General features: G+C 25.0%; 1 protein-coding gene across 2 annotated transcripts; it reads left to right on the top strand.

Annotated features, from left to right (window-relative positions):
- Window positions 1-257: 257 nt before the first annotated feature.
- On the top strand, window positions 258-8,173 carry LOC117181613 (jerky protein-like). 2 transcript variants are annotated; one of them, XM_033374475.1, is made up of 3 exons: window positions 258-389; window positions 495-805; window positions 7,724-8,173. In XM_033374475.1, the coding sequence occupies exons 2-3, from the start codon at window positions 502-504 to the stop codon at window positions 8,131-8,133; spliced, it is 714 nt and encodes a 237-aa protein (XP_033230366.1). In that variant the 5' UTR covers window positions 258-389; window positions 495-501; the 3' UTR covers window positions 8,134-8,173. The 2 variants fall into 2 exon arrangements, with proteins under 2 accessions (XP_033230366.1, XP_033230367.1); XM_033374476.1 differs by having other exon boundaries at window positions 258-805.
- The last annotated feature ends 14,693 nt before the right edge of the window (window positions 8,174-22,866 follow it).

The raw sequence follows: 22,866 nt of genomic DNA, 5'->3' as shown, positions 1-22,866 counted from the left end.
ATTATAAATTAATTAGCTTCCTCATATAAATAAAATAATTCCTATCAATTTAAAACTGTAATACTTCTAATTAAATACAAGCAAAAAAAAATTCATTCCTCTTCGTATGAGAATATTTTTTCAATACACACATGCGCGGCCAGCTGTGCAATGCACCTATTCTACGCTGAACAGCAACGAATCAGAGACCGAGCGCGACGCATGCGTAGAAGAGTTCGGGGCACTCGTTACGAGCACTGGGCTTGACTCGGCACAACTTGGCACAACTCGACATTTCTGGAGTGGAACATTACGTTTAGGGCTCGTGTGACGTTTTGTGCTGCATAGTGAAATTTTTAATGTTTTCTCTAATTCATAATTGTTGGAAATCATACATTTATCGTGTAGAGGTAATTCTAAATATTGCAATACTCCGAATATGGCGGCATAAATTTTGTTCTGTGGAAAACTGTTTACCAAAAACCCTAACCTATATTGTGACAATTTTTAAATAGAATTTCAATGGAGCCGCCAACAAAAAAACGTAAAAAAAGTGAATGGCTCACAGCTGGAACGAAATCAAATATCCTAAAAGCAATTCATGCAGGAGATAGCGTTAAAAACATAGCCGAAAAATACAATGTACATGCTTCTACAGTTCGCAAGTGGCGTAAGAATGAAGAGGACATTGCCGAAAAAAAAACGAAAAATCCAAACAAAAAACAGTTTAAACAAAACCCTAATGAAAGGTTAAATGAAGCCCTACATATATGGCTTTTAGAAAGGCGAAAAGCTGGATTTTCTGTCTCTGGCCCTCAATTGAAAGGTAAGATTTAATTTATGAAAATATATTAAAATATTTTTCCTAAGTATTTTTGGAACTTGCGATCTTTTTTTTAATTTAAAAAGATTTTAGAAGATTTCAAAAATAGTCGAAGAAGAACAGGGAAGATTTTTTTTCATTTTGCAGGAAAAATTTTAATACTTTTTAGAAATTAGAAGGTGTGAAATTTTAAATAATTTTTTATTTTGAAAAATGAACTATAAGAGAAAATTGAAAAAGGTTTTTTAACAAAAAACTATTTCCTAAATTTTCGGAAAATAGTTTAGAATATTTTAGAGCAAAATTTTTTAATTTAGTAAGATTGAAAAATAAAAACAAGCAAAAATTGAAAAAATATTAAGTAGAATTTCGAAAGTTTTCAGGAAAATAAACAAATTTTCTTAAAATTGCTGGGAAAATTTAGAAGATTTTCAGGTAATTTTTTTTTTTTTTAATTTTGAATGATATTTGAAAATTTTGAGAAAAATTCGTGTCAGTTACAAATATTTTCAGGAATTTAAGACGTTTCAAGTAGATTAAAAATATTTTAAAACTCGGGAACATTTTCGAAAACGTATCAAATATTTTTTGATTCCTTCCCAAATTCTAAAATCTTTTAAAAGGACTCGAATTTTTCATAATATTTCGTAAAATCTTATATTATGAAAAAATTCTTTAAAATCTTTTGGATTCTTTTTTGACAAGCCTGAAATATTTAAAAATCTTTTTAATTTTCTCAAGAATTTTATTAAAATTATATTTACATAAATTTAAAAACAATGTAATAATACTTATTTTCTTGTTCTCAATTCTTATAATTTAATTTCAAAATAGATTTATTATAGCACTTCGAAAAATAATTTTAGATTAATTTTAGTGTTGGCAAAAATAAAAAAATAATCGTTAATTTTTTAGGACTCATCATATTCCTTGTTTCTTATCTACTTAGATATCACTATATTTAAAAGTGTTTGAATATCCGGGACTAACACAAAATAGCGATAAAATAAATAAAAAAATAATAAATTAGCAAGAAAAAGAAATTGCCGAATTATAAAATAAATTAATTCTTAAATTCGCATAAATATTTCTATTCCTGAAATTTAAGTTTGACGAAATTTTAATTTTTTATCAATTAAAAATCTTGTCGTTATTTGAAATTTGAAAATTTTTATAATTTGATTATACATATATATATATATATTGCATTTTTTCATTCACTTGTGTATTCGTTATTTATTTTTAAATTATTTTTTATAAATTCTGAATATCCATGCAATTTGTTTGCTTGTTTGAATTATTTCAATTCCGCCGCGTTTACTGATATTAAAAAATAATAAGCAGGTCCATAAATCTCATTTATTACTGCCACCTGGTGCCGAAAACTGGAACTAGAAAGAGTAGGTACAATTTTAAAGGTATGTATTTTAATTTTTGTATAAAGTGTTTTTACGATTGTTTTGTGAAGTATAAACAAATAATTGAATACTAAAAACAAATCTTAAGGTTAAATGGAAGTCTGACGCAATCAAAATTTAACCTTGTAATGTTAATTTTGTCCGCCTTTTTTTCCTAAATTAAATAAATTAGTATATCGAAATTTTGGGAGGCCGAAGAAAATATATGAGCCGACATCGGTTGGGTCCCTTGGAGAAATTATTTTGTAATGAAAAGCAGTACGTTTAAGTTTTCCGTGACTGCCTTGTAGCAGACGAAGCGACGGAAAAGTTTGGGGTTGGAAAAAGACCCTAGCGCCGCCACCTTCCTTTTGCGAAAAAGTCGCAACTTGTTAGATAGTTCAACTCAGATCGACAGCCGTGAATACTCAGTCGGCAACACGTCTTAATTGAAAAATTATTCACCAAAATAATTATTAAAAAATATTTAACTGGAATATTTGAAATTTTTAACCAAGAAGACAATTTTTTAAACAAGGCGATTAACTTTCAGATAAAAACATCATGTTCTACAGAAAAATATTTTTTTTTTGAAGTACGTGAATTTTAAACAAAACAGTTGAATTTTCAATTAAAAGAGACAATTTTAGAGCCAAATTGTCGAATATTGAAACCAAAGTATTACTATTCTACAAAAAAGATTTTTCAAAGATACATTAATTTTTCAACCAAATACTTCAATTTTGAACTAAAAAATATCATTTTTCAAAAAAAAAAAAGGAATAGTTAAAGTTACAAAACAAAAAAAATTTTTAACCAAACAAATGAATTTTTTACTAAAATTATGGAATATTCAATTGAAATAGTATTTTCATTTTTAGTTAAAGAAAAAAATTATTTTCTACAAAAAAGAAACAAATTTTCAATAAAATAGCTCATTTTTTAAGCAAAGAAATGTATTTCTAATACAATTGATGAATCCTCAATACAAAAATTAATTTGGATGCAAATAGTTTATTTTTCAACCAAGAAAATTTATGCATAACATAAAAGATGAATTTTTATTTAAAATGATGAATATTTAACTGGAATACTTGAATTACAAACCTGAAAGAAGAATTTTCAAACAATGAGATTACCTTTCAAAGAAAAAAATCAATGTCTACCAAAATAAGTAGGTTTTAGATTTTAAAAAGTTGATTTTGTAACAAAAAAGTAGGGTTTTTAAAAACAAAATACGTGAATTTTAAAAGAAATAAATTAGTTTTTGATTAAAAAAGGCAAATATACATCCAACTTGTTAAATTTTGAAATAGAAATGTCAATTTTCCACTCAAAGTGGAACGGTTAAATTTTCAGTTAAAAAAAAACGAAATTAAGTTTAATAAAAATTCATCTTTTATGTTATAAATAAATTTGCTTCGTTGAAAAATAAACTCTTTTCATCAAAATTGATGTTTTTATTGAAAATTCATCATTTATATTAAAAATTCATTTCTTTTCTTAAAAAATGAGCTATTTTATTGAAAATTTGTTTCTTATTCTGTAGAAAATAATTTTTTTCAACTTAAAATGGAAATACTATTCCAGCTGAATATTCCATAATTTTATTAAGAAATTCATTTGTTTGGTTAAACACTCTTTTTTTACTGAAAATGTAATTATTTAATTTTTGGTTGAAAAATTATCTTTTTTATTTCAAAATTCATTGAAAGTTCAACTATTTCATTTGAAGATTCATTTTTTTAGTTTCAAACTATTTTTTTTTTTAATTTAAAATTAAATTATTCTAGTTGAAGATTCATCTGTTCTCTGGTGGACCGAAAGAACCGAATGGAGCCTCTACAAAGTACCCGTAAAGACCCCATTCGGTTCCTTTTTAAAAAACTAAAAAAAAAACAGCAAACTTTTAAAATGCTGAAATTCGGATTCTACGTTAAAAGTTGCATTCGAAACTAACGGATTAATCGCAATACTTTTTCTTGTAGCGTTAAAAACTTTAAAAAAATAAAATACTTGTCATTTACATGGGCCGAAGGCGCCTTCAAGTGCATCTTCTTTTAGTAGCAGATAATAAGCATTCCGTCGGTAACTTTAAGAATGTTGTCTGGATGCTAGCGCCACACAGTGGAAACTTCAGACAACAACGCTTCGATGCAAGTGACAGAGAATTTTATTTTTAGACTTCGCGCGCAACATACTACTTGTGCTAGGGTACTATAGACAGGAATATGCAACCGCCATTCTGGTTCCTGGACAGTTCGCGGGAAACAGTGCCAAAAGCATATCGTATAACTTAATTAAAATTAAGTGTAGCATAGAAGAAAAATGGTCTGCTGCAGTGCTCCGTTTTATAAAAATCGAAACGAGGATGGATGTAAACTTTACCGTTTTCTACTAGGGCGTAGAGAAAGACTGTCAATATGGATAATAAATTATAGACGCGACAAATGGAAACCGAATTTAAATTCAAGATTTTGCGAAGTTATTATTAATGTTTATGACTGTCACAATATAATTCAAATATAGGGGGTCTGAAGATTACGTTTATGCAATTAAATTGCCTATGAGCATTTTTTTGATAAATTAAAGCGAAATGAGATTCAGAAGAAAGTAAGGTTAGGAACCCGTTTTTCTACAGAACGACGCACATTAACCCACGCAAATAAAAAGGACTTATGATGTGAAATATAAATAGCTATTACAATAAACTCTTGAAAAAGTATTGTATTAACGTTTGACGCAATTTTTGCAAGAGCTACTTTTTGGCAAATGTGCCGGTTAAAAAATCATATAGTCGAATTTAAATATTTCATATATTATATCACGTAATTTTATTCATAATTTATGTTTTGATAACAATGCTTCAGTATAATTCAAAAATAAATAATCTATATCATGTAAGTGTATTTATATAATTCGATATCAATTTAGTAATTTTGAATTTGGCGGGAAACCAGAATGGCAACTTGCATATTTCCATCTAATATAGTACCTTACTTGTGCTATTATGGATGCGCTTGAAATCACCTTCAGCAGAAGCTAATGTCATTTTTTCAAATTTTGAACGCTGCAAAAAAAAGTATTGCGATTACTCCGTGAGTTTCTAATAAAAAATTTAACGTAGAATCGGAGTTTCCACAGTTTAAAAGTTGATCTTTCTGTTTTTTTGAGTCTTTTAAAAAGGAAGCGAATGGTGTCTTAACGGGTACTTTGTAGAGAGTCCATTCGGTTCCTTCGGTCCGCCAGGGTTTGGTTACAAATTAATTTCTCCAACAGAAAATTTAACTATTCCTTTTGTTTTTGAAAATTGATATTGAAAATTCAATTATTTCGTTTAAAATTCAAGTATTTAAAAAAAAATCTATTTTTCTGTAGAACATGATCTTTTTCTTTGAAAGTTAATCGCCTTGTTTAAAATATTTTCTTCTTGGTTAGAAATTTCAAATATTCCAGTTGAATATTTTTTAGTAATTAATTCTTTTAGTTAATAATTTTTCAATGAAAACGTGTTTCCGACTGAGGATTGACAGCTGTCGATCTGAGTTAAACTATCTAACAAGTTACGACTTTTTCGCAAAAGGAAGGTGGCGGCGCTAAGGGCTTTTTCCAACTCCAAACTTTTCCGTCGCTTCGTCTGCTACAAGGCAGTCACGGAAAACTTAAAAGTACCGCTTTTCCTTACAAAATAATTTCTCCAAGGGACCCAACCGATGTCGGCTCATATATTTTCTTCGGTCTCCCAAAATTAACATTACAATGTCAAATTTTGATTGCGTCAGAGACTACCATTTCCCCTTAAGGACATGTGATACTTAGAAAATTGTTGATTTTACCAGTTTTAAGTTCCCCCGGCTTTTTTTTCTAGAATAATAAATATTTTGTCTTAAAAATTTGGGAAATGATAACGAACATGCTAACGGACGTCCCTACACACTTTTTTTTGTAGGTTAATTCAAAAAAGTTTTAATTTAGCAAAATGTGATTAATTTGCATAGCGCTTAGGAAATAGTAGATTTTTTCAGCGTTAGAGTCTCCCGGCTTTTTTTCCTAGGATAAGAAATGTTCTGCCTTCAAAATCTGGGAAATGATAGCGAACATGCTAACGAACGTCCCCACACACTTTTTTTGTGTTTCTTTATCAAAAAATTTTTGATATTGCTAACAACGTGCGTGTATATTTCGAGGTTATATGTGTTACAATTCACCCGAGCGTTACTTCCAAACTACATAATATTTTTGGCCGAAAACATTGGGCTTACAAATAAACATAGTAACTAATCTCCCGGAACTAACCTTGTTTGCAGGCAATCAAAAAAGTTTATTTCATAAATAATTTCCAGATTATCGTAAAGGTAGAGATGAAAAACCACGTAACCTCAAAATAGTGCATATGCATACAATTTTTATTTAGCACAATAAATTTTTTTGTTATTATCCCTCAAAAAAGAGTTCGGGGACGTCCGTTATGATATTTTATAGCATCTCCGAATTCAGTTCTTAAAAATTTTCATTTTTGTGGAAAAAAATCGGGGAAACTGTAAGTATCACAGGCCCTTAAAAAATTTTAATTTTAATTTTAAAATTTTAAAGTATTCCAGTTAAACATTTCTTAATAATTAATTCTTTTAGTGAATAATTGTTTAATGAAGGCGTGTTACCGACTGAGTATTCATAGCTGTCGATCTGAGTTGAACTATCTAACAAGTTGCGACTTTTTCGCAAAAGGAAGGTGGCGGCGCTAGGAGCTTTTTCCATCTCCAAACTTTTTTGTCGCTTCGTCTGCTACAAGGCAGTCACGGAAAACTTAAAAGTACCGCTTTTCCTTACAAAATAATTTCTCCGAGGGACCCAATCGATGTCGGCTCATATATTTTTTTCCTTCTCCCAAAATTTCGATATACTAACTTATTTAGTTTAAGAAAAAAAAAGGCGGACAAAATTAACATTACTAGGTCAAATTTAGATTGCGTCAGAGACTTCCATTTTACCTTAAGATTTGTTTTTAGTATTCAATTATTTGTTTATACTTCACAAAACAATCGTAAAAACACTTTATACAAAAATTAAAATACATACCTTTAAAATTGTACCTACTCTTTCTAGTTACAGTTTTCAGCACCAGGTGGCGAAATGGTCGATCACTATTCCCAATAATTGAAAGTAGACTACATATATGTCTGGATTTTCTTAAAAGTTGCTTATTTAACTAGTTTTTAATAAATAATTTAAACTATTCAAATTAAATTTGTTTCATTTAAATTCATGATTTTCTATCGGAACTGTTGTTCCTCTATTGTTTAATGCTGATTCATAATCGCTACAGAATGGGTACAAAAATTACGTGGCCGATTAAAAAAGCCGGTTTTTCATTCGAAACTCACTCGAACCAATGAGGACCAGTATCTGAAATTCCAGTGACAGATACGCTATTCAGAAGACCTCAAAAGCCATTCAAATACAAATGAATTGATTTTTGTTTCCTGGGCTTCTATATAATAATAAAAGTCTACATTTTTTCCAGAAAAAGCCCGGGAATTAGCAAAGATCGTGGGATCAACAGAAAATTTTGTTGCGAGCGATGGATGGCTCACCTATTGGAAGAAAACTTATGGGATTCGTCACCTAGCAGTTACTGGCGAAAAATTATCGGATGATTTAATTGAGATTGAAGAATTCCAAGACACTAAAGGTTTTTATACTATATTAACAGTTGAAACACATCAGACGGAGAATTCTTCCGAAAATGATGTGGATTCGAAAGAGGATGTTGCTAAAGTTTTAAAACAAGACGCTTTTAAAGGACTGATGGATGTTATGAATTACTGTAAGGAACAAAAAAGTACGGAAGCATTAGCATTGCTGGAAACGGTGAAAAAAAAATTATTTGATCGAATTCAATTTTTATTGTGTAAGAAAATGGCTGTTGTGTAAAAATTTAATATATATTTATGTACTGCTGCTAATATTTGGTTGGAAATAAAAAAAAAATTACAGATTTTTTAAACTTTTATGATTTTTTCTTAATGTATTTGAAAGTTTCCAATCTGTAAATTTAGTTTAATCTAGAATATCTAAATGTTAAAAATTGAACAGATTACAATTTTTTAAATGGAGAAAAAATGAAATATTTTCAGATTGGAATTTTGAAAATCCGCAACAACTTTCTTCTGAAGATTATTCCTTTAGATATATATTTTATCATTTGGTTGAAAATTTAATAATTTTCTTTAAAAGATATTCACTTTAATTGCAAATTGTTTATATTTCTTATTTTGGTGTTAGAAAGTGAACTTAAATCTTCTTCTTGAATATTCAAAAAATTGGTTAAAAAGTCATAATTTTTGGGTAAAAATTCTGCTGATTAAATATAATATTTCGGCGTTGAAAAGTGAACTGAAACATTTTCTGGATGAAAATTAAACTATTTTGATAAATTTGTTTTTATTTAATTAAAAATCCATCTTTTTGGATAAAAATGCAACTGTTTGGTTGGAAGTTAAACTATTATACCATTTTCTGGAAAATTTATTTTTTGTTAAAAATTTATATTTTTATGTTTAAAAATGAACTGAAATCTTTTCTGGACGAAATTTCAACTTTTTAAAGAAAAGTTTGTGGTTTTTATTTAAAATTCATCTGTTTTTGTACAAATTTAACCTTTCTTGGATAAAAATGCAACTATTTGGTAGAGAACTCAACTATTTTGTTAAAAATTCATCGCTTTTTGTTGAAAAAAATTCTTTTTTCTATGAAAACACATTTTTTTGTAATTAGAAATTCTTCTACTTTAAGAGAAATTGCATCTTTTTTGATAAAAAATGCACCTATTCGGTAGTAAATTCAACAGTTTTGTGAAAATGCTATCCTTTTTGATAAAAAACTTCTTTTTTTTAGATTAAAAATTCCATTTTTTTTTCGTAAAAAATGATATTATTATTATATTATTCAATTAATTTCTTTAATAGATTTGGTTGATTTGGTTAAAAATTTAATTATTTTGTTGACAATTAATTTTTTTATTTTAAAATTCAACTTTTCTTGGATAAAAGTTACAACTCAGCATTGTTAAAATTTTATTTTTTTGTTAGAAGGATCATGTGCTTGGTTGAAAATATAAGTTTTCAATGGACATTAATTTTTTTTCTTAATTGATTTTTTAACAGAAAATGTAATTATTCAATTTTTTAAGATTTATATTTGACACGCTCAGAGCAAAAGCGAACTAAAAAAAAAGTTGTCCTAAGAATTAGCCGAGAGATAAAAGGACACAAGAATGAAGGGAGAAGATTCCCCCCACTTTGCTGCTGCGAAGACCAGCCTCGTGTAAAGCCGAAAATGCGCGAACACGAATCGGAGCTTGTCCGACTTCACAAATGACGATCTAACAAAGAGCTTATACAGATAGAGTAGACATGCTAAAGGCGCGCGGCAAGTGGGAGCGTCAGCGGTTAGTAAGAGAGAGACGATTGCGTTGGCTTGCTGTCTTTGTCTACTGGAGCATGCGCATTGACCTCATTAACGTTTACCCGTGAATTGAATCGCTTGTTTATGACATATATTTTTTTAAACGTAATGTCATGCAAATACGAAAAGGTGCATACTGGATTATCAACCAATTAAATCATTAATTGGTTAACTTACATGTATGATACTTACTTGTGGAAACTACGACTTTTATCTCCAGGTATTGATTCCTTCTTACACAGGCAACAATTAATAGTCATATTAAATAAACATATACAGCCCAACAATCTTTGGTTCGCAGCTATACTGCTAATAATAACATTGAGATACATAGGTTAAAGTTTGACCGTTATACCAGCGCTGCGCGCGTGCGCAGTACGCTATGAAAGAGAGAGATAGCAATCCAACGCAATCGTCTCTCTCTTTCTAACCGTGGACGTTCCCACTTAGGGGCATGCCTACTCTATCTGTATAAGCTCTTTGCGATCTAATCAGCTGCTCCTCAAATTTATTCTGATTTTAAAATACTGAGTTACCATAGAATAATTACATTTATTGCGAAGTAGAAAATATTTTCACCATATAATTGAATTTTTTACTAAAATGATACATTTTTAACGGAAAATGGAATGTTTAATCTTTATCTAAACAAATTATATTAGATCAACAGAAAAGAATTTTTATTTAAAAGGTGGCAAAATAAATTATTTTTAACCAAAACAGATAATTTTCGAAACACGAAGAATAATTTAATTAAAAAAAAAAAAAACATGAACTTTTAATGAGTGAAAGCAGTCCATTTTTAAGCAAAAAAATGCATCACAATAGTTCAATCTTTAACGAAAAAATATATATATTTTCAACTAGAAAAGATCAGTTTTAAATAAAAAATGATACAGTTAAAATTTAAGTATTAAAAAAGGTTTTTTCAACCAAAAAGAATCGAATTTTCAATAAAGGTGTTAAATAATCAAACAAAAGAATCAATTTTTTTACCAAAATAGATGAATTTTCAAACAAGAATGATAATTTTCTACTATAAAATAAGAATTTTCAACTGAAAAAAAAATAAATAAAACTGTCAGACTTTTAACTTGAAAATTAATATTAAAACTAAAAAAACAAGTATTTAACCAAACATGCAATAGTTCTTGTTCAATTAAAAAAAATTAATTTTTGACGGAAATAATGAATTTTCAACTGAAAAATATAAATTTTAACAAAAAATTTAACAGTTCAATTTTAAATTCAAAATTTAATTTTGAACAACAAGAAAACAATCTAATTTACTACAGATTAGAAGTTTGAACAAAGAAGTATATACACAAACAAAAAGAATAATACTCTACCAATTAGATGGATTTTTAACCATATACATAATTGAATTTGAAGAAAAAAGATAAATTTTTAACAAAAAATGGAATTAATACAGGTTTAGCAAAAAAAAAAAAAATTATAAAAAATCAAAAAAATTAATTTTAAAATGGGAAGAAGAATTTTCAAAACAAATCAATTTTTACTAAAAAGCCGAAATTCCCACTAAAACAAAATTCTCTTTCAACCAAAAAACAATGAATTTTTAATCAAGGAAAGTAATTTTCAAACAAATATTTTTCTTAAAAAACACGAATTTTCAAAAAAACGAATTATCTAAAAAATAGGTAGTTTTCAGATATAAATGCGATCGTAAAATTTTCAATCTAAAAAATAATTTTAAAATTACGAATTTACCAAAAAATTTTAACCAGATAGTTGAATGTGTTAACTAAAACAGATTTTTCAACCAGGAAGGGAATAGTTTAATTTTCAGCTGAAAAAAATGTATAAACAAATTCATTATTTTTAACGAAAAATATCAGTTTTTAAACAAGAAGGAAAAGTTTCTACCAAAAAGACGAACTTTCAACTGAAAAAAACAAACACTTTTTAATTGAAAATTTCATTTTATGCTCAAAGTTTTAGTGGAAAAAATTTAATTTCAACACAAGAATAACATACAAAAAAAAGAATTTTCAACCAAAATGTGCATTCTATTTCTGTAAAAAAAGTTTAAATAAGTAGATAAAAATCATAATAATAAACAATGAATTTCAATGTTTATTTAAAACAATTTTTCTCGTTATTGGCCTGAAACGCGAACTGAATTATTAATAGAAATAAATAAGAAAGTCTAACTCTTTTTTACTGAATACATTCCTTTTTAGTTTGAAACTTCTAGTATTACATTTTTTTGATTGAGGTTCCATCTTTTTTTGTTGAAAATTTTTTTATTTGGTTTAAAATGAACTTTCCTGTAAGAAATTCATATATTCGGTTTGAAAATTCTGAGGTTTTGCAAATTAATGTTCAATCATTGTTAAATTTTCGATAAAAAAGATTAATTTTCTTGTTGAAATTGTTTTAAATGATTGAAATTCATTGAAAACTCCTTAGGATATTTTAAAACATCCTAAAATATTTAAAATCCTTTAAAATCTCTTGAAATTTTTCAAAGCTCTTTAAAATTCCTTGAAATTTTAAAAATACCCTAAAATATTCCAAATCCCTTAAAATCGCATGCTAAATTGTTGAAATCAATGGACAATTCCTTGGAATCTATTAAAATATCCTAAGATATATCAAATCCTTTAAAATCTCATATTAAATTACTGTAATCAATTGAAAATTCCTTGGAACCTTGGAAAAATGGAATGAAAATTCATTTACATCTTTTTAAAAATCCTCATATATTTAAAATCCTTTAAAATCTTTTGAAATCTCTTGAAAATTCAAAAATACCCTAAAATAAATCATATCTTTTACAATCTCATACTAAATTATTGAAATCAATTGAAAATTCTCGCAACATTTTTTTTTAATCTATGTATTCGGCTTTACACGAGGCTGGTCTTCGTAGCAGCAAAGTGGGGGAATCTTCTCCCATCATTCTTGTGTCGTTTTACCTCTCGACTAATTCTTAGGTCGTTTTTGCTCTCGCGTGTTTTTACTTCTATTTTCCGCAACTTTTTTTTTATTTCGCTTCTGCTCTGAGCGTGTCATTTTTCAGTTAAAAATTCGCGTGTTTTGGTCAAAATAATAATTTGTTAGTTTGAAATTTAATTTTTATTTGTTAAAAATGGATCAGTTTCGTGGGAAATTAATTTTTTGCTAAAAAGACTTATTTTTTGTTTAAAAATTGAATTTTTGTAGTGTAAAACTTGTCTTCTAAATTGAATGTTCAATAATTTAGCTAAACTTTTATTTATTAAAAAAAATTTCCTATAAATTTGATTCTTTTTTTATTGAAATATAAACTATGGCAGGGAATTTTGCAAATTTTTCGTTTCGCATTTTTCCGCTAGAGGCGCTACGAGCGATGCGTATAAAAGAATACGTATAAAAGAATGTAATATTTAATTGGAATAGTTACATTTTCAGTTAAAAAATAATAATTTTTCACACACAAAAAAACAGTTAAAAAAAATAGTTACATTTTCAACCACAGTACGAAATTTTCAACTAAAATCAAAAATGATGAATATTTTACTAGGAAAATTGAATTTTCAACCGAAATAATTAACTTTGAGCAAATAATATAATATTAATTACTACTAAAAAAGATGAATTTTTCACAAAATACATTAATTTTCAACTAAAAAATATGCATTCTCAACAAAAAATTAAATAGTCAAATTTTCAGTTAAAAAAAGAAATATTTAAACAAAGAGATGAATTTTCAACTAAAATGATGAAATAATTAGCAGAATTATAAACAAATGAAAATAAAATTTATTTTCAACAACAAAAAATTCAACAGAATGTTTTAGTAATAACATGAACTTTCAACTATAAAAAAAAGGAATATTAAAAAAAATAGATCATTTTTCAATCGAAGAGATGAATTTTCAATTAAAATAATGAATCTTTATATAAAAATTAATTTTCGAGAAAAAATTTTATCTTTCATTCAAGTATTTAAATTTTCATTGAAAAAAAAAAGAATTTAATTTTTAATCAACAGTTTCAGGCAAAAAGAGAATAGTTAAATTTTCAATTAAAAATCTATTTTTACATTTATATTTAAATTTATATTCCCAAAATAAAAACAATTTTATAAAAAGTATGACCAGTAATCGACTTTATTTATTGTCAATAATAACACTAAAATTAGTATAATTTTCAACATTTTTGGAAACATCTTTATCTGGAATTTTGTTACAATAAAGTTCTATTTAAAAATTGCTGTTATATTATTTAAAATAAATATTCATACCTGTTTTTCCTTCACTGAAACAACCTGTTGTATCCGCACTCCAAAAAGGCAAAAAAAAACCTCTCATTTTTTAGAATCACTTTAAAAAATTTTTAAATGTTCAATTTACACTAACCTAAAAACTTTCGATAATTAGGTTTAAAAAATCTGGCAAAATTCGTATAGGAAAAGCCAAAAAAGAAAGATGTCACTCTAACCTCAAATTATGTTTAAGAAAAAAAAATAAAACATGAATCAACAAGACCTTCATAATTTCCATATCGGTTACAAGTTTCTAATTTTAAATAAGTTTTAGCCACTTGAGTTTCAATACTTTGAGAACTAGATTAAATTTCAATTCCAACCAAAACCGCGATTAAAATTTTTAGATATTTATCAGTGAATCGATTTTCGAGATCTCTTTTGTACACATCTTCACACTAAATGGAGAACGGCCTCGATCCAAAACTTTCGAAAAAACTAGAACCTGATAAATTGATTATATAATATTGTAATTGATCATTATTTATATATTGTTTATTAATATATTTTGTAGGTTTTTCAACGTCCCTTATTTTTATCGCAGACTTCGATTTTTCCGGAATTTTTAATAAAAGTGAAATATTTCGCGATTTCGGGAGTTTTTTTGTTTCATAACCTAAATAATAACGAATTTAAGAGTGGCGGTTATCGAAATGTTTAAATTCGGCTTCCGTCATGCGCGACACTTCAAATTTTCAAATAACGTTTTTCAGCTAAAGTGGGGAAAATCCAAGATGTCTGCACGCCGAAGGTCAAGCAATAATAATAATTGCATTCAACAAAAAATAGAATAGTGAAAATTTTCGTTTAAAAAAATTGATTTTTAACAACAGAAACGAATTTTGAACAAAAAGCATGAATTTTTTAACAACAAAAAAATCATTTTTAAGAACAGAAATAAATTCTCAAAAAAAAAATGTAATATTTGATAATTCAACACAAAAAATATTTTAATTTTAAACCAAAAGAGTCGAATTCGTCCAAAATGAAACAAATTTTTAATAAAGTAGTTAAATTTTTAATCTAAAGCAGCTACATTTATACAAAAAATTAATCTTTCACGATAAAGATTAATTCTTTAAAATAAAAATTATTTTTTACCAACAAAATTAATTTTCATACCAGAAGATTAATTTTGCACCCGAAATGATTAATTTTGGAGAAAATACGCGAATTTTTACTAAGAAATATATAATTTTAACCAAAAATCAAACATTTAAATTTTCAACAAAAATAAAATTACTTTTTTACCACAAGATGAATTTTCAAACTAGAAAAATCATTTTCTATCAAAAAATTAATTTTTAAGTAAAAATATACATTTTAAACAAGAAAAACATTTTTTTGCCAATTTCATTCAACAAAAAATCGAATAGTAAAAATTTTCAGTCAAAAAAATTGATTTTTAACAACAAAACAGTTAAATTTACCAAGACTATTAGGTCTTTAAATAAAAAGAGAGCACCAAAAGAAACGAGTTTTGAACAAAATACATAAATTTTCAATTAAAAATGATAAATTTTTAACAAAAATAATTAATTTTAAAACAAGGAGATGAATTTTTAACTAAAAAGGATAAAATTGCAACAACAAATATAATATTTCATAACTGAAAAAAATGTATTTTCATTTCAAGCCAAAACCGTTGGATTCAACCAAAAAATCCAAGTTTTGAACAAAAAATATTGAATTTTCAATAAAGTTGCATAAATTCTAACATGTTCAGCTGATTTTTCAATATAAACAAAAATCAAATTTATACACAGAAGATTAATTTTCTGTCAAAATAATTATTTTTATAACAAAATATTAAAAATTTCACCCAAAAAGATCAACTTTTTCAAAAATTTAATTTGTAATGAAGTTGTTCAACTTTCAACCCAATTTTCGAATTTTCAATATAAAAAAAATAAATTTTCAACAAAAAATGTCATCTTTAATAATTAAAAAAAAAAAAGATTTTCATTTTAAACCAAAACAGTTGAATTCAACCAAAAAAGAAATTTTTTCACAAAATAGTTCAATTTTCAACCAAAAAGATCAATTTTGAACCAAAAAACTAAATTTTTAACAAAGTTATTCAATTTTCAACAAAGTAGTTCAATTTTCAATCCAAAGCAGATACATTTCTACAAAAAATTAAATTTTTACGATAAAGACTAATTATTTAAAATAAAAATAATTATTAATAAAAAAAATGAATTTTCAAACGAGAACAGTTATTTTGCACCAAAAAAGGCCAATTTTTAAGAAAAATAAAAGAAGAATAATTTACTACCAAAAAAATGACTTTTTTACTAAACAGGATAAATGTTGATTCAAGACTATTTGAATAGTTTCTATTTTTTTAAGTCTAAAAATCTAAATTTTGGTTTTTATTTTTTAAATATTTTCAAATTTTAAATTCTTTTTTAATGATTAATTAATTCTTTTTTCAAATGATTTTAATGTCTCATATAATTTTAAAAAATGCCTGCAAAATTTAAAAAATGAAGACAATAAATCTTCACCGTTTTGCAAAAATTTTTCGAACTGTTTTGAAATCTTTTTAAATTTTCAACAAAAAATCATTTCTAAAAATAAAAATCCATTTATAATATTTTTGTAATCCTTAAAATTCTAAATTTTATTTTACATACAAAAAATCTTAATAAAATTTGGTTATTCTCTTAAAACCGTTCAAAATTCTTAAATAGTTACTAATTTTGTTTAATTTTTAAAAATTCTACATTTCGTTACAAAAATGTTTAATTCTTTAAAAATCTACATTTTCTTTTAAAATTTTTGAAATATTTTCAAATTGTTAATTATTTTTTAATTTTTACATAACTTCTAAATCTAAACCTTCTAAATATCTTTTCAAATTATTTTGAAATTTCATAAAAGTTTTAAAAAGTTTTACTTTTGAATCTTTTCAAAACTTTGAAATATTTTTTAACATAATTTGAATTTTTCATAGAATTAAAAGAAATCTTGAAAAATTAGACAAATTACCTTTAAATCTTTTAGATTCTTTTTCGACATCTTTGAAAATCCTTTAAAAAATTTAAAAATCTTTTTAAACTTTTTTTAAATTTTATTTTTAAAATATAAAACATCATTTATAATTTTTCCAGAAATCCTAAGAAGATTTCGTTATCATCTTGAAACCGTTCAAAATTCTTAAATAGCTTCTAATTCTTTAAATCTTTAAAATTCTAAATTTTGTTAACAATTTAAAAAAAAATTAATCTACATTTCGTTTTAAAATTTGTGAAATATTTTTTTAATTTTAATTATTTTCAAATCTTTTCAAAACTTCAAAGCCTTATAAATTTCTTTTCATATGATTTGAATTTTTTCAAAAAAATGTTTAAAAATCCTTTGTAGACATTTTTGGAAATCTTTTAAAATGTTTTAAAATCTTATTAAAATTTTCTTTAAAAATATATTCATTTTTAAAACTTCTATGAAAAATTGAAGTCATTTGAAAATATATTTAGAAGGTTCAGATTTAGAAATTTTGGAAAAATTTAAAAATAATATAGAAAAAAAATTATTATAAATTTGCTCAGGAATCTTAAGAAAATTTTTTCATTTTCTGATATTTCTTAAAAAAACTTATTTCTTCAGATCTTATAAATTCTTATAAGTTCTAATTATTATTTTATTTTATTAATGAATAAAAGTCTATTTTCTTTCTCTTCAGATTCTCTACAAATGGCATATTTTTTATTTTTGTTCATTTTTTGTTACTCTATTGCACATGGAATTGAAATTTGTTTAAATTGATTAATGATTCATTTAATAACAAATAATTCAATAAGATGAGCTACCATTAATTATTAGTTATTTATTATCTTGAAACCTTTGAAAATATGTAAAAAGCTTTAAAATTGCATCTCGAATTTTATTTAGAATTCTTTAAAAGTGTAAATTTTATTTTAAAATTTTCAAAATCTTTTTTAAATTCTTTTTAATTTGATTTTAAATTCAATGTAAGTTTTAAAATGATTTTAATTTATTGCAAATTTCCAAAAAAATGTGCCTCAAAATCTTTCATATTTTTTTCTAAATTTTTGAAAAACTATTAAAATGTTATCTTTAAAAAAAAAATTTGAAATTTTCTCAGGATTCTTAAATTTTTTATCATCGTAAAACCGTGGTTTAAAAATTTTTAAATCGTTTCAAATTTTAAATTATTTTTTTAAACTTCTGAATATCTTTTTAAATGATTGGAATTTAAAAAACTGAAATCCTAAACAATTAAGGAAATTTTCTTAAAATCTTGCTGATTGTTTTTCAACATTTTTAGAGATCTTTAGAAATCTTTTTGAATATTCTTCAAAATATAAAATGGTCTGAAATTTTTCTAAGAATCTCAATACAATTTTGTATTCTTTTAAAACTTTTCAAAACTCTTAAAAAGCTTATAATATTTTGATTAAAAATCCTAAGGAGTCTACATTAAAAAAAATATATGAAATATTTTAAAGTTTAAAATTATTTGTCAATCTTTCCAAAATTTATAAATATCTCCTAAATTTATTCGAACTTTTTTGATAATTTTGTATTATTGCAAAATTGAAAAATTTTGCTTTCAAATCTCCTACATTTTTGTTGGATTTTTAGAAAATAATTTGAAAAGTTTAAAAATCTTTTTTAAATTTCTCTTAAAACTAATTCTTCAAATTAAAACATCATCCATACAAAAACCAATTTTGCACAATTACAAATTTTTTTTTAATTCCAATCATTTTAAAGATATTTAGAAGTTTTTTTTTAATTTCAAAATTAATTAAAATTTTTAAAAGGCGTATTAAAAGTAATTATTTATATTAAAAAATTAATTATAAAAGAATATTTATATTTTAAAATATTACAAAAGGTATAGTAAGAATAGTTTTTTGTCATAGAATCCATATCCATATCGGTTTTGAAAAGATGCAAAAACAATTTTAAAGTTAAAATGATTTCAAGAAATTACAAAAAAATTTAGATTTATGAAGATTTTTAACAAAAAACTTAGATGTTTTTTTTTTAATTCTGAAAGGTTTCAAGAGAATACAAACATTTTCCTAATAAGTCTGAAAAATTTTTAATAATTTTTTATTTCAGAAAATTAACTTTAAAATATTGTTAAAAAAGATTTTAAAACATTCCAAAAGATTTCCAAACGAGATTCGCAGACTTTTTTCAAAGTTTAAGGAAAAAGTAATCATTTTAATAGTTATTTAGATTTTTTAAACTTAAAAAATAAAAATTTCAAGGAACTTAAAAATCTTTTATTTTTTGAAGATTTTGTTATAAAATATTGAAGTTCTTTTTAAAGAGTTTAAAGGGTTTCAAAATTATAAAAAAATTTATGAAGATTCCTGGAAAGGCTCAGTAATTTTTTTCTACGATTTCGAAAAAATTTCCAAAACAATTTAAAATATTTCAAATAATTTAAAATAAAATTTAGAGTTTTAAAGATTTCGAAATACATGTTGGAATTATTTCAAGATTTTCAAAAGTTTCAAGATAATAAAAACTTTTCGTAAGATTTCTGAAAATATTTAAAGTTATTCTTTATATATTTTTTGCATAATTTAAAGGTTTGAAGATTTAAAAGGATTAGAAATATTTTTAAACTTCAAAAAAGTTATAAATTTTTTTCAAGCTTCAAAAAGTCATGGTTTCTAAAATGTTAAGCTCAAATTTTTCTGAAAATTTGGCAAAATCCTGTATAATAAAAAAAAATTCTTATCAATTTCCTAGATACTTTTTCCATGTATTTGAAATCTTCAAAAATCTTTTTGAATTTTTTCGAGAAACCTAGTAAAATTACATTTATTTAATTAAAAGCAAATAAACAAAGAAACTTAAAAAACAATATACAGTTATTATACATTTTAATTTTGTACCAGTAATTATAATTTGCCTACAATTTTCTTACTTTCTTAAGTATAGGCTGTATGGATAACGATAAAAAAAATGGTCAAATTTTAAACATAATGTAGATATTTGAAGATTTTAAAATAAAATTTTGAACTTTTGTAAGGATTTTGAAGGTTTTAAAATTATGAAAAGAATGTCATAGATTTTATGGCAACATTTAAAAATAGAAAATTATTACATTTTTCAAAATTTTTAAAGGTTTCAAGATAATAAAAAAATGTTATTTGGATTTTTCGAAAAATTACGAGTTTTATTATTCACAACATTTATTTCAAGACAATATTTTAAAATATTGTAAAACATTCCACAGGTTTTGAAATTAGTGACAAAAAACCTGAAAGATTTGAAAACAATTTTTTTAATTTTCCAGAACTTTTGCAGTGTTAGGAAAAATTCAAGTATTTTTAAAAGATATTTTGAATTTTTTTTGTACTTAAAAAATACTAAGAAAATTTCAAGAAACCTAAAACAAAATGTAAATTTTTGAATTATTCGAAATAAAATATTAAAGTTTTTTTAAAAGATTTTGAAAGGTTTTAGGAAAATAAAATTTTTTTAAAGATTCCTGGGAATACTCAAAGTGATTTCTTAAAAATTAATTTTAAGAGGACAATTAAAAATATGATAAAATATTACAAAATATTTCCGCAAAGGTTAACAATTAAACCAGAAGAGATCACTCTAAAAATCATTTAAAGAATTTTTGGTGCAAAAAGCAATATTTTTCTACACGTAAATGTTGGAATTTATTACAAAATCTATAAAAATCACAATTGTATTTTAACAAATATAATTAACCATATGCATATCATTTTAAGAATATCTGTAGCAACTCATGCGATTAAGGGAAATAAAAGTATGAAAAATTTCAAATTCTAATATTTTGCCACAAAAATTGTTTACGAAATTAATTGTTGTTAATTTTTAATTGAGTTTTCTTTGTAAAAGTTATTTTCAAAACTTCAAGCATTTTATGCTCAAGAATATTGTTTGTTTAAATTATAATATTTTGCAATTCGTTTATTTATTTTGTTTATAATAATAAATCTAATCAATGAAAAAGTTAATTTTCTTAAATTAAATTGAAAATCGGGCCAAAGTTTTAGACTGTATAAATTTTTGAACGGAACCCAGTGGGCACAAAATTTGGCGACGTCTTTACGACATCGTTACGACATCTTTACGATATTTTTACGGCATCCTATGTCCGTGTGGTGTCGTTGTCTTTACGATATCGTAAATACATCGTCAGATCATACGACGCGTGTTTACGATATCGTAAAAACACCTTAACGACATGGACATAGGATATCGTAACGTTGTCGTAAAGATGTCGTAACGATGTCGTAAAGGCGTCGCCAAATTTTGTGCCCACTGGGAAGTAATTCGTTTCATCCCACTTTGCGCCATTTTCCACAAAATCATATGGATCAATAATATTCGTTTATGATAAATATTTATAAAATTGTCATGAATTTAAAATATTGGCAGATAAAAGTTGCAACTAAACATAATGCAGAACGTGTTTAATAATCCTTAATCTGAAGGATCGGTACTTTTAGGATGAAAAGGGGCTAAATTGTGTACTTGCTAATAAGAAATGTTTACACAAATAAAAAAAATGTTTGTTATAAATGTTCATAAGAATAATAAATATTAAATGTTGGTTTAATTTAGCTAGGAATCACGCACTATGAGTCCATTCATACTTTTTGTTAAAAAAAAACGTATTTTATAAAAAAAAAAATAATAAATCAGGCATTTTTAAAAAATAATTGTTTATAAAAATGACGGTATTATTCAGAATTTATTTGCCTTAACTAAAAACTGTTCAGCATGTGCCTGGAAATAATTGTACGTGGAATAATAATTTTTACACAATTAAAATTGTCAACAGATTTCATTTATTTATGAATTTAATTTATTAATAATATCTTATAAAAAAACTGCCCAATGGCGGATAAATAAAGGGACGTACCTGTTGGATTTTGAAGCACTTCTATCTGTTTGCGTTTCATAATAATTGGAGCTCTATGAGGAAGTACCGGCCCTAGTCGTCACAGCGCATTAAGAGTTAAAAAATAAACAAATAAAAAAACATAAATTTTATGTTTTTAATTTCAACATAAAAAGGCTTTCAATACTGTTAATGAAAGAAAAGGATAAAATCGATAATCTCTTTAAGGTTGAAGAACGATTAATAAGTGTTTTTTTAATAAACAATTTAAAATTTGCCTTTTTAATTTTCTTAAAACTCAATTTTCTTTAGTACATTAAACACTAAAAAGAAACAAAAAATGATCAAACTCAATGACTTAAAATAGTTTGTTTTTAATATAATAAAATTAAAATTCAGGAACTCGAATGCGCACTTTGTCTGCATGAATTTTCTACAAGTTGATCAAGTTTTAAAAAATTTTAAATTTTGAAAAATCGTTTGGCATGATTCTTTAGTGCCATAAACATTAGAAAATGGAAAAATGACTTATTTGAAATAGTTTATGTTTTTAACATTACAGAAAAAAACCAGGAAAGAGAACGTGGGTCCTGCTCGTGTAAATTTACTTCTAGTTGTTAACAACATTTGAAAAACGAAAAATTTTGCAAAATAGTTTGGCATGATTCTTTAGTACCCTTAACACTACAAAATAGCAAAAAATGAGCAAAATCAATTGTATAAAATAGCTTGCTTTTTATATTAAAGAAAAAATCCAGGAGAGAGAACGTGGGTCTTGCTCGTGTAAATTTACTATTAGTTGTTAACAACATTTGAAAAACGAAAAATTTTGCAAAATAGTTTGGCATGATTCTTTAGTAACCTAAGCACTACAAAATAGAAAAAAATGAGCAAAATCAATAGTTTGAAATAGCTTGCTTTTAATATTACAGAAAAAATCCAGGAAAGAGAACGTGGGCCTTGCTCGTGTAAATTTACTTCTAGTTGTTAACAACATTTGAAAAACGAAAAATTTTGCAAAATAGTTTGGCATGATTCTTTAGTAGCCTAA

This window comes from Belonocnema kinseyi, chromosome 10 (genome assembly GCF_010883055.1).
Source record: "Belonocnema kinseyi isolate 2016_QV_RU_SX_M_011 chromosome 10, B_treatae_v1, whole genome shotgun sequence".
Classification (NCBI taxonomy): Eukaryota; Metazoa; Arthropoda; class Insecta; order Hymenoptera; family Cynipidae; genus Belonocnema; species Belonocnema kinseyi.
Note: the sequence above shows the minus strand (reverse complement) of the source record. Positions and strands in the feature narration are given on the sequence as shown.